Here is a 12,287-nt window from a genome sequence, read left to right on the forward strand (position 1 = left end):
TTTTAAAAATCAAACATTTCAAGGAAGCATTTAGACCTGTCACACCATGAAACTTATCATCCTAGAGAAAAGGCTAGCTTTCTGCAGAACATTTGGTAGTAAAGTTCAGCTTTATTCTGTGTTTGAAGTTACTGGTATCTTCCAAATACAATGCTCTTTTGGCTACTCAATCTACAGACATCAAAGACTCTTCTAACAAAAATGTGAACTGTAAGCACACTATGTAGTCCTTCAACATGCAGAAGGCAAGCTCTGTACAGTCTCTTTCAAGTTTTGCAAGCATTTCATAAAATAGTATCACCATCTACCTACTTGAAAGACTTCACAATTTTCGTAATTCATTAAGTGCAATAACTAAGTGATAGCACTAAAATTAAGGTGGTTAAGTGGTTAAGTGAACAATCTTAATGTGATTCACTATCCTGGTTTTATTAGAGTGCACTCTTGCCATGCCAAATGACATTCCCAGTCCACACAGTGAATTAGTAAGCTTCACTGTAGAGATGCAGATGGATTTGGTATTTATTGTAGCATTTTTTGTCCATATGATTACACAATACTAACCACACTTTGTACTAGACTACAAGGAATACCTGTATGTGCGATTCCTCTGATTCACAGAAGCCGTTCTAACAGGGCTCTGTTGTGAGGGAGCCATGTTGCGTGTTGGGCTAGGCACATAGTCATTTGGTACCACCGGAGGACGTACTGGCTCCAACGTACGATAGGGAGAGTGACGCCTACACAACAACAAGCATATTTCAGAAGCAAACTGAGACAATACAGACAAAACCAAAGATTTTTTTCACTCTTTAAAAGACAGCTACATACTGGTCAGTAAAGGCAGCTAAAAAGTGTCTGTAAGTCTGCAGTATCTACTTTGTAGGATGACAAAAAACAGTTAAGGATATTCTTCGTGTACTTCAGTCTCCAGATGCTTTTCCTATTCATAAACCGTGTTGCACATCCCATTCTTGTCTTAAACATAACCCATATCTTGTTTTAAAAGTAAAGCTCCATGGTCCGTAGGTATATACATCATCACATTCCAACATTCATCCCAGTTATAACACCCTTTCCTAAGGTCAAAGTCAAGTTTGTAGACTTAATAGGAAAGTGCTTCTATCACACACAGCACAAAAAAATTAATAAACAGTGCCACCTACTAGTTTTCCAGTTGTTTAGCACACCTGTGAAAGCCACACACCTAGTAACTTTTTACTCTAAAGCACATTATTTTAAGTGTTCTGCAATGATAATAAAGTTCCTGTTGAGAAAGGCTAGTGATGGCCACTTTCTTCTGACAGAAATGTGCTAAATGATATATAAGACATCACCAAGATAACAGGATGCGGATATATTTGCAAATAGTTAAAAAAAAAAAACAACTACCACCACCAAACAAAAAAATCTTCCCTTTTTTCCCTTTCGTTCACCAAAGCCATTTACATATTTGGTAACTGAACTTACCCAATAGTTCCTTTTCCTGACATTGGTGGACTTGGTGGCTTCTGGGTGGGTGGTGTTGTACGAGGCAGCCCACCCATCTTCATATTCTGTGTGCTGACCTGCATAAAAGAACGGGGAGAAAAACGGCCTTCACTAAGCTCAGCTTCTAGGGGGAGAGACAGAGATGCCTTCATCAATTAACTCTAAGTAGGGAAGGTCTAAACAAACAAAAAAATTGAGAGGCCATGCATTTTATATGCAATTTCCACTCTGCTAGAAGTCAAGAGTTGTGCTCAAAGGACTCTATTAGATTGGGGTTTAAAAATTGTATCTATGGAAAGTGAATTTGCCTTTAGGCTATCACATAAACATTAAACCACTGACAACACAGACACTGAATTTAACTTGGTTAAACCTCCCAGTCACCTTTTGAGATAAGAATAGTTATTTCAGGTTGCGCTACTGAAAAATAACAAAAAAAAGTTCAAAAATATTTTTGAATACTCTTTAAAAATAGTAAGGTTTATCTAATAGGTCAAAATATGAAAAAGTCAAAGTAATCTCCAAATATGATCCATTAATGTTTTAATGTTTTCACCGTACAGTATCAATTTTTTTAAGATAATATTTATTATAAGTATTATTTGTGTATATGTAAACACACAGAGAAAGCTATCTGGAGAAAAAACCAAAGGTGTAGGTTTTTTTCCCCACCAAATCTGTAGCAATTTAATCTCTAAGAACTGATAAATACATAGAAGGCGAGAAAACTATTTGGCAGTTATATGATGCAATGTTATTGCAGTTGTCCACTCTCTCTCTTTCAGTTTAAAATACTAATGAAATAACTTTTATATAAAAGAGTTTACTCTAACTTCATTTGCATTCTTGACTGACTGATAAATCTAGGAATCATAAAGAATTGTTACCAATGTAGGTATTTGCTTGTCTGTAAACTGCCAGCCAAGCATAATTCTGTCAATGCATGCACCCTTACAGGAATCATGGATTTCTCATGAGTCTCTGTTAACAAACAGCTTTGATTTATGAATGCTCAAACTCTCGCTTAGATATTCAACAAACCTAAATAAGTATGTTCACATCCCTTTCACTGCTGTTTCTGTCATGCTCTGTTTCACAATGTTTCTTATTTCCAAAATTTAAGTCCTGCTTACTACCCCCACCTCCCATATAAAGAAAGCACAATCATCGAGACATTAGGAGTATTTGCAAACATCATTAAAGGCAAATTACTCCTTTATATTTTGACAACAGTGTGCTTAAAATCCTGACAGTGTCTAGATTTGTGAATTTATAAATATCAAGAACAGTGTGAAGAGCAATAGTCAGTATTCTAATCCACTGAAATTTGAGTCTCTGGCTCTGAACAATCCCAGGGCTGTCACATTTTCAATTTGCTGGAAGGAAAAGAAAACCAAGTGTTGGAAGGGCTTTTTTTCGTTAGATTCAAAAAATGGACATTTGGATTTAATTGCGCAAGAGTGCCCTGTAAAATCAATTTAAGACAAAATTCTTTTGCACAGCATTATAAAGTCCTTTAAGCCAACTCCAAGCAACAAGAAATCTAAAGTTAATTCAGATAAGGGATGAGGTAAGCACTGAACTACAACTACTTGAAGGAAAGAGGGAAAGTGTAAAATGAAGTATATTTTATTCTATACACGGAACATTGAGAAATAGCACAAAATCTGAAATATTTTTTAAAGTTGCAGCACCCCCTGTATTTCCTCTTTCATTAGAGACGTCTGTTTCACACACCTACCTATACGAGTTGTCAAAAACCCCACAAACAAACAAACAACCCCACCTTAACTCAATACTCACTGCATTGCCACTGGCTACATTTCAGACAGCCCATTAAGTCTAGCTGGCCAGGGTGTTTGGATGTCTTTGGATGACAAACTTAGACCAATATGTGTTCCCGTGAATATTTCATTTAAGTGTTTGAAATGGCTACGTTACTGTTTTTTACCAGATGATGTAACCACTAGCTATCACTTTATAGTTAACATAAAATTGCATATATTTAACCATAAAGAATCTTATTCATATGCAATCATTGCTGGAACAAAAATTAAGACTTAGGCTTCCAACTGAGCTACAGCTACACAAAAGGAAAGGACAGCAGAGGCGGAGGATGCAGTGACATCGCACAGTATACGGCAAGAAGTGGAAGTAATACTTGTCTGACGAATGCAAAACTCCAGCGAACAGAGGAAAGTAACTAGCACTCACTGGAGTTGACATGGGATGGGAAGAAAGCTTTAGAATATATAGACAAAGAAAAAGTGATCCTTTTGTAACCAAGAAACTTCAATGACAAAGAAGCCATTCTTAAGAAAGACTATACTGAAAAATGGGGAAATGCACTGACAGTAAGCTTGGTTTCAGGCTCTTTGTAATGATTTTTCAACATTGAAACAGAAAGGCTGGAAGAGCGGGTAATAAAGTTTACCGGGCTGTCTTCTAACCTGATAGGACTGGTGGCTTTAAGATTAGCTACTCTAAGTTATACAACCCTACCTGAGTTACTCCCTCTGACTCAAGGCCAAATAAGCACAGAAGAGAATTGAAGGATATAAAATTATTCCAACAGTTCTGATCAAAATTGACAGATCTATGAAAATAACATCACTCAACACACTAAAAAAAGGTTACAGGCTGCCTTGAGAAAAGGGAGGGGGAGAAAAGGGAAGAAAACTTAAAACTATACAAGTTCCAGCTTCAGCTGAGATACAAAAATTGTAACATTCCCAACTGTCCCCTTCTATGATAAATTCTACTAGAAGAAAAAAAACCCAGGCGAAATAAAAAAAGTAAAGCCATTAACACCCCTCTCTTGCAAAACTTTACTCTTTTGCCTTTTCCATTTTGCACATACGCTTTTAAAAGTAGTTTCAGTACACAAATTCTCATCAACACACAAGCCTCTTACAAACTTCTAAAATTTGGAGCAACCACTAAACTCAAGATCACATTTGCATTTGCTGTCAAGTTGCAAACATATGTTTTCAGGAGTAAGCTGGAATTTGAGAGAAATCCCACTGTTTCTGATGACGTTACCCCTAGCTCCACACAGCTAGAACTATCCAGGCTCAACTGGTTTAATTAGAGGGTGAAAGCAGAGGAATACAACTGTCTGTTGGTGGTTTTTTTGATTGCAGGACCCCATGGATCTGTGGTTGGGTTCTACCTAACCGCTTGCAAATTCTTTTAGGCAATTGCTGCAAAAAAGCCTGCAACCAGAAACACAAAGGAGTATCTGCTTCCACTCACAACTGCCAAACCTGCTAACAGCTGTGCTAAAAAAAGGAAAAAAATTAAAGAGAGACAGTAATGATTTTATCAAAAAGCTCAGAAAATAACCCCACCTGACTGCTCTAAAGGCAGGAAGACACCTCTGTGAGCAGACAAGCAGCGCACAGGGTCTACGCGGAATGTATGCAGGGATTTTTCCAGCTCATTTTTTTTCCCTCTTCCCACAGAAGCAAAGAGGTAGAAAATAGTATGAATTGAAGTGAGCTGGATAAGATTTTTTTTTTACTAGATACCTTGTAGAAGCTTTTAATACACGAATTAGCAAGCACCTACACTGCAGAAGAAAATATCCTCTACCAAAGCCATAACTCTTTCAGCATTGGAGCTGGAATTTGAAGTTTTGCTGAGGAAGAAACTGCGTAAACAAATATCCTTGGTAAGTAACACATCCTAGAGGATGCTCTGAGATCCAGCTCCACAGCAGCAGCCATAAAGTGAACTGTAGAGAAATCGATCTCTATGGACCATTTTGTTTTAAATGGGTACAACAGTATTTCATCCAACATCTTCTATGTTAAGCTACAGCAACAGTTTTAGAAAGTAACATCTGATGATTTCAAGACACTATACAGGACTGACTAAAGCCCTTAGAAAATTATAGTTTTAAGTTTAATTTTTTTAATAATTAAAAATTATTTGTCCAATTCTGGGTTTTGGCAACTAGTTTTTCATAGATTCCAGTGATTAAATCATCTTTTCCATGGCATGAGATATGACTGAGTTTCCTTTACAGTTACATTTTTATAAGCATTTGACAGATTGAGCTTCTTTAGCATTCCACTGTATAAAAGACATCCGTAGTGAAATAAAATGGCTAAAACTGAGAAATCCTGCAGTTGGTTCAATTCACTTCTTGGGAAAGCTTTCATGAGCAAAAAAACCTCATCGAACAAGAAGTGCAGAAATACACAGTTGGTCAGACATAAGGGCTGGTCATCAGACGTGCAAAAACTATTTGTGCTAATTCACTGTGTATTTACATTGCTGTAAGGCACTTACCTGCAACAAAGATGTCAATCCACATCCTCATTCTTGTAAAGAACTTCTCATTGTCAGTTCAGCTACCAAAATAAAGTGTCGCTTTCTTTTTTCCAAAAATGTTGAATACCAGATATTCCGCACAATCAATCTCAGGAGGACCCACTTTCTAAAGCGGAAGTTGGACTCAGCCTAGAAATTTTTGAGTGGTGTTTTATGGTCAAATCAGACTTTCTAGAACTTCCAGGGTGTCAAAAGAATAATCTTTTGCCCAATATCTAATAAGAAAATGCACCCCACCAGTGATGTTCCACGGACTACATTCACCAACTTCAAGCAGCTACCTACCCTGGAGCAATTTTATACTCGACTCCAGCAAAACAACCTAAGCCTGAATGAAAACTGCCTTCCACCACCTTGCTTCATCTTGTTAACATTACAGAGAAGATGAACAGAGTTTGGCCCATCACCAGCTACCTAAAAGTAAATTCCTTTTCAGGCAGTACTCAGACACTCGAATACTTACTATTCATGTCTAATTAAACCATATGTTTGTCAGTTGATTAACCTCTTGATATGGAAGTTAAATACCTAAATTTCAATCCTATCTTGGCAAATGACCACAAGCAGAAACTTCAGCAAGTGAGTTTACCTGTCTTTACCACATCCACTATGTAAAGTAATTGAAGAATCACATCTGGTAAATACAAAAAGTCTTAAAACAATTGATTTGTTGACAGTAGATACTACAGATACTCCTCTCCCTTGTAAGTGGAATTTTCCTAATATTTGGATTAAAGTTTAGATTTAAGCTATCCAGATACAAGCATAGTTAGCCCTCCTACAGTCAGTTGGTTTAATATTGTAACTGTTAGCTAAGACAAGGTTTCTCTGCAGCTATGAAAAACAAATGGAGGGTGAAGGGAAATTATTATTCACATGGAACTAGGGTTAGTAGCCACCTCAGAGTTGTCTCCTTTCAGGCTGATGCATAGTGACTATGAGAAGTGGCAATGAGAAGTTGATTGACATATTGTGATTTCCCAAACCAAATTTCTGATCAGGAACATATAGTAAAAATAGAGAATATAGTAAAAAAAAAATTAAAATAATATTTTAACTGGCATTATAAAAAAAAAGTTACCTTAATTCCAAACTTATAAATAGAAAAGAATCATTTTCTCTGAAAAGCTGAAAAGAATCTTCCCGACAGTGCAGATAATACACGGATACAGCTGCTCACAAACAAGCTATAATTACACAATTTTAAAATATTTTTTAGGATAGTCATTACTTGTTTGTAACTGCAGCTGCAGAGAGCAAAGAAAACCAAGTTTGCCAGTTGTTTAAGATCACTGAGAAAATTATCATCCAGTATGAACTGTGCCCAGAAGAAGGCATATTCAGCATCAGAAGAATCCATTTTATATACACATGAGGAGCCAGGAAGGAGATATACTTTGCAATTCTCAAAAAAAGAATTTAAGCACAATGTGACTTGAAATACTGTACCTCACACACTCATGTAAAAATAAATTTCAAATGACATGGGAGAAATCTCTCATTTAACATTTTCCATTGTGATCAGATGTGCTATGTACACTTGTATACTTTACTAAGTTCCAACTGGCCAGTTCCATAAGGACAGCATTTGGACACCTGGTTTTACAGGCAATTTTTTTTCAGGAACATGCAGGGGTTTCTTTTAGCTTTTTCTAGTAATGGGAAATACTTAACCATGAAAAGTATTTCACATTAATTTCGAACTTCATTTAATTAATATATCCCTACTACATATTAGTATTCAATGTTCTGAAATACAGTTCCCTCTTTAAAACTGTGGCAGCTGCTACCAAAAAACTTCCGTTCTTCGCTTTTTTCCCAAACCAGCAGGACTTCAGGAGGATGAAGATATCACAATACTCAATAACGGCTACGGCCTATTTATTGATTAACATACTACAAACTCCAACACAGTATCATGTAAGTTCATTTAAGTGCTTTGTCTAATTATTGGATTCTTTTTATTGTGACTACTGCAGCCACTAAGGCTACTAACATTTAAATCTCTAAGATCCTTAAGAATTTGACATACTTTTTACGCACTACTCACTTAATACTTGGCTAAAAAAAAATCACTTAGCCTGTTGTTTAAGGGTTATAACTTTACACAACTATCACATTTGTGACAACTCCCACACGAGAGTGCCTCTCACTGTTTAAACAGTTCTAACAGTTTCTGAAAAAATTAAGGATACTGCAACTTTAAAAAAAATATACAGATTCGAATTTGTTACACACCTTTGGAGCCCATTGGAGCAACCTCACATTGAAACATTAATCCCAACCAAATTCTAACTTACACCGTATATAGGATAATAAGAATATTACACAGGGGGAGGCTCACATTCAGCCACTATCTATTCACTGTATCTTTTTGTCTACAAAACGTCAGCATAACATTTCTCCCTTGTAAATGATGCAGTAGATATGCTGAAGACGGTCAATATTTTGCCACAAAGCATTTAAAATGAACTGTTTCTGCTTCCTTGTGTAAACACATCAATTGCTATCACAAAATGTTTATCTGCAATGAAATAATTGAACAGAAGGCCTGGTATACAGAAGGGAGAGGGGGTGTTCTTTTGAAAAATCAGTAACATTTATGTCAATCATCTCCCCGTGTGTAATAGTCTCAGAAGAATAAGAATGGAAATCCGGCCCTGGGGTTTCTTACCTTAAATCTAAGCAACCACTTAATGCATAAATGGAGCAAATAAAAGAGGTAAGGAAAAAAAGCATTGAAAGGTTAGTTGGAACTTCAGGATATGAAGAGAAAGGAAAAAGAAAGAAAAAAGTTAAGCATTCAGCATTAACAAAATAATGTATCAGTAGATCGTAGAAAGAGTGATTAAAGCAGAATGTGTCATGGACAAAAGATTTTTGAGCTGAAACTTTTAATATACATTGATCACAAAGCCGTTACATTATTAACACCTTAAAATTAATGCTCAAATGCTAGTACACTGTTTATTCAAGTTCTTACAGTGCTAACATAAAGCTGGGTTCTTCCAGAATGGAAGATGACATCTAGATGGATCACCTTCAGAGACCACTTTATCTGAGCTGTCAAAGAACAGCCTCATCAATACCTTGTATTATATGCATTAGCATATTTACAACCTGCCGAAACAGAAGCCTCCAGAATACTAAGCTAATAAATGTTCTTTCCTAGTCAGTGCTGTTAGTTAACTCTTAACCTGATGCCACAAGGTATCTCTTGAACAAAGATCAAGAGCAAATCATTACATCTTGCAAAAATACAGCAGTCTATATGGATACCACACCATGTTATTAGTGTTTTCTAAACTATATATTAAGACATATACCATCAGGGAAATCTTGCTTTAAAGCCTAAATGCTAGCCTTTTGACATTAAGTCCTACATCTTATTGGCACGATACTATGTATTTTCTTTCCTCACAATAATTTTTTCTAAAATAGCAATGCTTACATTTGAATATAATTTGGTCTGTTTTCAGCTCAGCTAATCTAAACATATATTCATATTTCTTACACTTTCTGTAACATTAAAGATTAAATATGCAAAACCTCAGCACTGAAGCACCCAGAGCTATTACTCGTTTCATGCATTTAGATCATAAATACACTCTTATGTATTAAAAATGAAAATCTGATTTATGGAAGATCTCCCGTCTTTGAGTTTAAAATTCCACAGATTTATTAACCAAAACTGTTCTTTGCTTCATGCACTTACACTGGAAAACCAGGTTCCCTGTACTGGCCAGACTGAGTGGCCAGTTAGAGGGTCCTTGAGCCAAGACCTTTTCCTCAGCACCATTGCCCAATAATTACAGTGCCTTAATACACACTTTGAATGGATCGAACTGCCCCTCCTCCCCCATCTTCTTGAATGAAGAATTCTTTAGAGGGAAGAACGGATTAGAAGAGTTCGTAACCCAGGAAACATTTGACAAAATTGAAAGCAAGTCTCTTTCAGACAGAAGGTTCTTTAGATTTTTGCAGCAATATACCTTCAGGGAGGGAAGATGAGGAGGGACTGCTGGAATTACAGAGAAATTCTCTCACATCTATTACAAAACCATATTGTAGAGCATCTTTTCTTGAAGATGGTATCCACGGATGCTTTGAATTTCTGAATGGAAGGAATAGGTGCTCAAGTGCCTGTTTGACTCCTCTCAATATGGCACACTGGATTTCTTGGCCAAGGATTCTCCCTATTACTCCTGTATTATTCCCTGTCCAGTCTGCCATGTTTTCTCGGGGGCTGCAATGAATGCCTGCTGCATACTCTTTGACTGTCCTGACTATGCATATTTAAGTCCAAGTACTAGAGAGAAAGCCCAATAGCAGAAAGAGGACAAAAAATGCAGACTGAGGTACCCTGATGCTAACTGAAACTTTAATGCTATTTATGCAATACATATTTGAAGGGAAAGATGCAACAGCTTGTCAATGAAGAGCTATAAAAATGCAAATTCAAAGCTCCTACCCCTTTTTTTTTTTTTGTCTTTGTTCTCTAGCTAGAGATCTAGTACACTAATCTGCAGTTACTTAGGCAGAACAAAACCAACAGGCTCAAAAGCATAACTGGCAACTAACTTTCTTGCCATCAGCAAGAGAGTGGTTCTTTCTTCTGTGCTGAATGCAGAATCAATCTGGCTGAAACACACATACGGATCTTAAGGATAGCATGATTTCAATTTCTCTGCTTATTATTTCACAAGTACACAATACTTTTTCATTTTCTAGATAAATACAGTACATTGTAAATACCATTTGTAAGATCTTTCGAGACATATCACAAGCATAACAAATGGATGCAAATACACATTTGAGTCCTCATCCATTTGATGAACTATATTTTTTCAGAAGAACGTAATTGACTGCATCACAGTGAGCATGTTTCTCCTACATTGAGGTAAATGGGATACCAATTATAACAGTTGAGAGCCAGTGCTAAGTAAGAATGTGCTGCAAAGCAATTACGAACTATTCTTTAATGAGTTCTAAAATAACCTCCTTCAAGCAGAAGTGATTATTAAAATATTAGCATAGGTAATTCTACAGGTTAATATGCTCCAGCCATATCTAGAAGAAGTTGTGCTGACCTGCACAAATTCAGAATTTATAAGAACTGGCAGTAGATTTTAACACAAGACTAAAAATTTTCTGGTCAAAACTGTATTTACTAATGCTGGCATTTTTTGGCTTGTTTTGGTCTTCAAATCAGGCTTCAAGAGTCATTTGTCTTTAAAATCTGTTCAGTTACAAACTGAGGTTGACTCTTTTGGTAAGAAATGGGGGAAACGACCTTCTGTTAACAAACAGGATGCTGAGAAGAACTTGAGTAAAACTGCTTGGAAAAGATATTTAAATCCAACTGTTCAGAATCTGAATTTAGAGTTTGGTAAGACGATCCATTGCCATTTAAATGGCTACTCAAGTAGATAATTCAAATTGAACAACACAGATAACCTAATGCAGCCAGTGTCAAGCAAAAGAAATTCTGGTGTACTTTGACTGGAAGAAGCATCTTACCTTACTGGCACAGATTTGTCAGTTTGTCATGTAAAAATGACACTGCTTTGTGTTGTTTACCTTTCTTCTCCTGGAACTTTAACACTGTCAGTGTTCTCATTTCCACATTTGTTTTCCTGGCAGCACCAGTTAACAATGAGCTCACATCTGCTAAAACTGCATTGACATTCAGGATGTGCTTTTGAAAATACATATCTAACCTTGCACATGATTTTACTGCTGTTGCGTACACCGGTCTAACGCTTGCATACAACAGCCACCAGTTGTATCTCAGTCTGATCTTTGCCCTGAAATTCCTCCTTCTTTCCTAGTCTTGAAAGGAAGAACCAGCTGGCTTCAAACTTGACAACAATACTCTCATTCTGAAACCTTTCATGGCATGTAAGTTGTAGAGAGCTCACTTTAGCAAAGCACATCACAGGATATGGGTATAACTGACTCAAAGGAAAAAAAGGGAGCACACAATCCTTCTTATGCAAACCCTTTCTTCAGGTTGTTTTGTGGAATCAAACTCTATAACTCAATTAAGGGTTATGACGTAGTGATCTTCAAAGTAAACCAGTGAAAATTACAGCTGGTTCATACTTTGAGGTGCTATTTCAGGCAGAAAAACGACAGTCATTAGCCTTTCTGTTCCCAGGAATATCCCTGGTAATCAATTCAAAGAATAACAGCAGCATCACACAGGTAGGTAGTCAGAAAAATTTTAAAAAGTGAGACTCAGTCCTGAATATCCTCAAACAGATTCAGTGGAATTGCAAGATTTAGAAATACCAGAGCAATGGAATGGGAAGAGGCAACTGCAAACTGGATAGGACTCCTCTTATGCTTATAGACACACTGGCCAGGTAAGGAGAAACTGGTATATTACCATGAAAAACATCAGGTTAATTTGAAAATATACAAAGACAATGTATTTGCAGTTTGGTTGTTTTAAC

General features: G+C 36.5%; 1 protein-coding gene across 15 annotated transcripts in view; it reads right to left on the bottom strand.

Annotated features, from left to right (window-relative positions):
* ABI2 (abl interactor 2) overlaps positions 1 to 12,287 on the bottom strand; it is a 69,774-nt gene that overhangs the window by 19,258 nt on the left and 38,229 nt on the right. For 8 of the 15 annotated variants that reach the window (XM_069860981.1, XM_069860976.1, XM_069860980.1 and 5 more), the window contains 2 exons: positions 1,471 to 1,568; positions 594 to 740 (listed from right to left, as the gene is read on the bottom strand). In XM_069860981.1, the coding sequence (XP_069717082.1) occupies positions 594 to 740; positions 1,471 to 1,568 (245 nt within the window). Of the gene's footprint in view, positions 1 to 593; positions 741 to 1,470; positions 1,569 to 8,503; positions 8,522 to 12,287 lie in introns of all 15 variants that reach the window. The other 7 variants (XM_069860974.1, XM_069860970.1, XM_069860967.1 and 4 more) reach the window with 1 other exon arrangement.

Source organism: Phaenicophaeus curvirostris, chromosome 7 (genome assembly GCF_032191515.1).
Source record: "Phaenicophaeus curvirostris isolate KB17595 chromosome 7, BPBGC_Pcur_1.0, whole genome shotgun sequence".
Lineage (NCBI taxonomy): Eukaryota > Metazoa > Chordata > Aves > Cuculiformes > Cuculidae > Phaenicophaeus > Phaenicophaeus curvirostris.